This window comes from Fukomys damarensis, unplaced genomic scaffold (genome assembly GCF_012274545.1).
Source record: "Fukomys damarensis isolate Sample0158 unplaced genomic scaffold, DMR_v1.0_HiC HiC_scaffold_19, whole genome shotgun sequence".
Taxonomy (NCBI): Eukaryota; Metazoa; Chordata; class Mammalia; order Rodentia; family Bathyergidae; genus Fukomys; species Fukomys damarensis.
Window position 1 is genome coordinate 64,338,441 of NW_022900931.1, and position 5,030 is coordinate 64,343,470.

General features: G+C 54.2%; 1 protein-coding gene across 1 annotated transcript; it reads left to right on the top strand.

The window, feature by feature from the left end:
• The first annotated feature begins 134 nt into the window (after positions 1 to 134).
• On the top strand, positions 135 to 2,823 carry Kcnj14 (potassium inwardly rectifying channel subfamily J member 14). Its single transcript, XM_010640900.2, has 3 exons — positions 135 to 170; positions 297 to 383; positions 884 to 2,823. The coding sequence occupies exons 1-3, from the start codon at positions 135 to 137 to the stop codon at positions 1,478 to 1,480; spliced, it is 720 nt and encodes a 239-aa protein (XP_010639202.1). The 3' UTR covers positions 1,481 to 2,823.
• Positions 2,824 to 5,030: the final 2,207 nt, after the last annotated feature.

Consider the following 5,030-nt stretch of genomic DNA (forward strand, 5'->3'; position numbering starts at 1 on the left):
AGGGGCCCTTGGGTGCGGGGTTCCCCGAGCTGCCGCGGGACAGGGGGCCCCCAGGTGGACGTGTGTCGGCCCTTCCGGAGGCTGGGACTTGGGGTATGAGGAGCTCCCGGGTCTTCTGGGTGGTGTAGACCTGAATGGCCTCCTGCTCCCGGGAGCCTCGGAGCAGGGAGGTGCCCCGATGGCGTGGTCTGAGATGGCATTTTGTGTGGCCTTTCCAGGGCTCGGGTGGACAATTGCCAGCAGACACTGGGGTGCTAGGAGTTGCTTTCGGTCTCAGGCAGGCGTGAGGTGGGCAGCAGCTGGCACCTGCAGTGCTGCATGACTCAATTCTCCGGCGTTCCAGGGCTCTGCGGCATGTGGGGGACACGGACCCCAGCTCTGAGGTCGGGCTCTCTCACCGGCTGGGAGGCAGGTGGTTGGGTTGGTGGTAGATAGCCCAGGGCAAGCCTGAGGCCGGATGGAGTCCAGCATGTGGACCCTCCATGATCCTAACTCCCCTTGTTAGCCCGGTTTACCTTTCTCTGGCCGTGTATTGAAAGCCGTTTTGTTTGTTTGTTTGTTTGTTTGTTTCTATCCCTCTTCTCTCTAATTCCCCGGCTGGATGTCATCCTCATCTTCTGTGTCACTGTCTTGACTTCTGTGGCTCTATGCCAATATCACTCTACTTTTCTGTCCTTTTCTTTCCCCTGACCCACCTCCCTTGGTTGCTGTCCCCAAACCCTCTCTGACTTTGTCCTTCTCTCTTTATCTCTGGGTCTCTTGTCCCCCCATCCATGTTCTCACCCTGTCACTCACCCCTACTGGCCTTTGCTTACTTTTTCCTCTGTACCTCTGCTCCTCTCTCTCTCCCTCTCGTCTCTGTGCTCCTGGCCTCTTGCTGTAGCCCCGTGTGACCCCAGAGGGTGAGTACATCCCGCTGGACCACCAGGATGTGGATGTGGGCTTCGACGGAGGCACTGACCGCATCTTCCTCGTGTCTCCCATCACCATCGTGCACGAGATCGACTCAGCCAGTCCTCTGTATGAGCTGGGACGTGCTGAGCTGGCCAGGGCTGACTTCGAGCTCGTGGTCATTCTGGAAGGCATGGTGGAGGCCACGGCCATGACCACGCAGTGTCGCTCCTCTTACCTCCCTGGAGAGCTGCTCTGGGGCCACCGTTTTGAGCCGGTGCTCTTCCAGCGTGGCTCCCAGTACGAGGTGGACTATCGGCACTTCCATCGCACTTACGAGGTCCCAGGGACACCTGTGTGCAGCGCCAAGGAGCTGGACGAACGGGCAGAGCAGGCTGCCCATAGCCCCAAGTCCAGCTTCCCTGGCTCCCTGGCTGCATTTTGTTATGAGAATGAGCTTGCTCTGAGCTGCTGCCAGGAGGAAGATGAGGAAGAGGAGACCAAAGAGGGGACTGGGGCAGAGACAGAAGAAGGAGCTGCCAGCCCCCAAGTCCTCACACCAACCCTGGCTCTGACCCTGCTCCCGTGATGCAAACTGATGTCCCCTTCCCCACTTGTGCCCGCTTCCCAGAGGTAGCAGGATGGAGAGATCAACCTCTGCTGGGATGGGGTCAGGTGTTTCCCAAGACCAACAAGTCCACTAGGTAAATCTGCCAGGCCTGGGGGACCCAGCACAGACATCCTGGACCTTAATTTCTTTGCTTCTGCGCTCCCTCCTGACACAGCTTTATGAGCCCAATTCCTGACTCTTAGCAGAGCTGAGGGATTCAGAATTCTGTACCACCAGAGAGGCAAGAGCTGGTGGTTCTAGATTCCTCTACATGGCTGAGCCTGATTGTTGAGCAGGGTCAGAGATCAGTGATACAGACAGCTACCATCGCAGAGGAAGTCAGTTCCTGGACAGCAACAGAGATCAAGTCTGTAGGACTAGGTTGGCCTAAGATTCAAGAGGCTCTTGCTGGTTGGTCAGCCAAATGAGAGGCAAATCATTTGTTCAAGACCACTTCAGGAGAGAAGGTTGTGGAACACTCCACGTATTCAATACCATCCTGATTGACCAAAAGCAAAAAATTTTGATTGCATATCAAGAAAAGACCTTGTGGTTCCAGAAAGCCCAAGAGTTCAGATTTTTTGAGTCTAGGTGTACCATATAGGCAAACACTGGTGATTCTAGAACAGGCTGACCTAGGGAGCTGAACTACTCCAGAAATTAGAGTTATGTTTCTAGAATGCATAAAACAGCAAGACCTGGGTTTAGATGGACAAAAATGACAGACTGGGAGTTCTTGAAATGAAAGAACTTCTGACTGTTGGGCTGTAGAACATCCAACTGAGGGGATAAGCACAGCTTCTGAATCATCCACAGCGTGGTTTTTGTTTCTGTTTGAAGTGCCATTCTAGAATGTGCAAAGGAATCAGGATTCTGGGCTCTAGATTGATCACATTGTCAAGGAAGGCATGGTGATTCTAGATGACCTCAATCTGCTGGCTCCTGTTTGCCTAATGAAGTTGAGAATCTTGAACCTAAATGACTTGTGGTTCTATAATGCCAAAGAGAATCAAGGCTCCAGGGACCCAGAGTTGTCCATTACTGAAGCCTAGAAGTTCTGATCACCTCTGGGTGGACTGCTCAGCAATTCTAGGAAGGGGACACAGGACTTGATGTGTAGCATTTCTGGGCTGACCCACCAAGTGAGGGCTCAGGTGAGACCTTGTAGGTCACAGGGCTGATTAGTGTGCAAGGGAAGGGGAGGCCCAAAGCTGGTGAGTCTAGAATGTTCTGGAATACTACACCTACTGATGTGTATGTTTCTTAAAAATATTATACATATGTGTATTATATATATATATAATGTATATGTACAGATATCTATTTTTTCCTCTACTTACTACAGCAAGATTAGAAATTGAACTCAGGTTAATTGTAATGGAGTCCTTTTCAAGGACAGGAAGTATTGCTCTGTGTCACAACTGTGCCAACTTTTTGTGTGACTTTGGGCAAGTTGCTCTCCTCTGTTTGCCTCAGTTTCCCTGTCTGTGAAAACAGGATTTGGGGACTTAAAAAGTTCTCCAAAGGCATTTGTAGGATGGCTGCTCGCCTCGTGGAGGGTAGGGTGGGATGCTGGTCCTGGGCATTTCCTGATGCCCCCGGATCACATGGCCTCCCAGAGGCAGCTGGGATGGGAGATGATCTTGAAGGCTGGCTCTGAACTAGTTTGTGAATTGCAGGCCAAGCAAGACTGTGGCTAAGCATCATTGTCGCCACCTCCTGCTCCCCGCTCAGGGGAATGGCGGAGGGCATAGCTCTGAATACTAGGGGTCTTCCCACTGTGTGGGCATTTGAGGGGTGGGTCTGTCCCCAGATTAAAGACCTGGCCACCCTGGTGGGTGTGTCTGAGTGTTTCTGGGGCAAGGGGCTTGGGGCCTGGCCTTCATCCATGCTGCCATCCTCTTAAGTGGCCAGGAGGCTGGGAGCCAGCCGCAGAGGGAGCCTGTGCCAGGGGGAGGATGTGTTCCCACCTTGTGTTCCCAGCAGAGGGCAGGCACTGTCACTGGCCACCAGCCCACCCAAGAGCCGCATCAGCCCAGGTCCCCTCTCCTGGCTCCTTCGTCTCTCTTTATCCTTCAGAATCCCCACTTAATAACCGGATGGCATTAATTAGCTGGCTGCTCTCCCAGCCTAGGGCATCTGTCTCTGGGACTGGGGACAATGGAAACCTAGTGGTGGGGAGGAGTGTCAGGTGGGGGCGGAGGGGCAGGGGGTGGTTCTGTTTGGGACGAGGTGGGCAGTGTTGGCACAGCCTGGAACTCCTCCACTGGGGAGGGCAGGACCTGGGCCACTCATAAAGGTCAGTGAGGGGATTAGAGGCTCTGTGTCTAATCCAACAGCTTAACTGGGCCTTGGCTCTGAATCCGTCCGCACCTGTGCAGGACAAGATGGCAAATGAGGACGAAGCCCAGACACCACTTTAGCCCCCATCATGGTCCCTCCCCTTTATGGGATGCCCTGGCTCCCCATGCCAGCCAGGCCCCTGCTCGGTTTGCCCTACCTGCAAGGAGCCATCAAGGGGCTGGGGAAGGGGAAGGCCCTTGGATAGGGACAAGTTTTGAGAGGAGGAAGGAGTTTAAGTAGGGCAAGTGTGTGAGGCCAGGCTAGGTGGAATGCGGAGAAGACACACAGAGAAGGGCAGGAATCGAGGAAGGAGGGTGCCGAAGGAAGAGGAGTCCTTTTAGCAGGAGGATTCTGGGGAAGGGAGGGCTCTTAGTATGCTGAATTGGGGGAGGAGTCGAAGAGGTAGAAGGTGCTGGGAATCAGAACCCGAGTTTTCACTATAGTTGGCCTTCCCTTATTGTCCCATTCTCCATGACAGGTACCAAATAGCATGGCATTGGGAAAAAAGATTAAGTCTTTCATTTCACCACCCTTAGAGTCTGAAGAGGCTGAGGCAGCTCGAGAGAACGTAGACGGTATTAAGAAAAGAGTTTGGAGATAGCAGAGGGCTGAGAGGACAGGGAAGGACCTGGAGAAGGCAAAAGAAAGGCCTTAGCTGCTCCGGTTGCATGGCAACCGCGGCGGCCTAAAGCCAGCTTGGCCTACTTAGAGGCGTGGCTACTGGAAAGAGCCCAGGGTTGAGGGCACGCCCTCGACAACAGGCATAGCAAGGTGCCGCCCCCTAGCAACGCACCAGGAAGGTGGAGTTCGTCAGACCTTGTCAAGGGCCGGACTTTTGCGCAGGCGCAGTGTTCTCTGCAATGCATAGCCCCACCTCCTCCTAATCCTGTCTGAGGCTTCTCATTGGAGAACCATCCTGTCAAGGGCTTTCTATTGTTTCGGAGGCGGAATCAGGCCCCCAGCCCGCACACCGATTGGCCCCGCATGCCGTCTGCCGCCAGCCCCGGATATTGCTACATCTAATTCTCGGGCGCCTATTGGCTTTGGAGGACTATCCTTTCGTGTTGGGGGCGGAAACGCTGAGAAGGCCCGCTGTGGATTGGACGGTGTCCAGACGAGGGGCGGTCCCTACTGGCCGGGCGGTTGGGCAGTGAAAGCAGAGTCTTTTCAGCGCTGAGGACTGGCG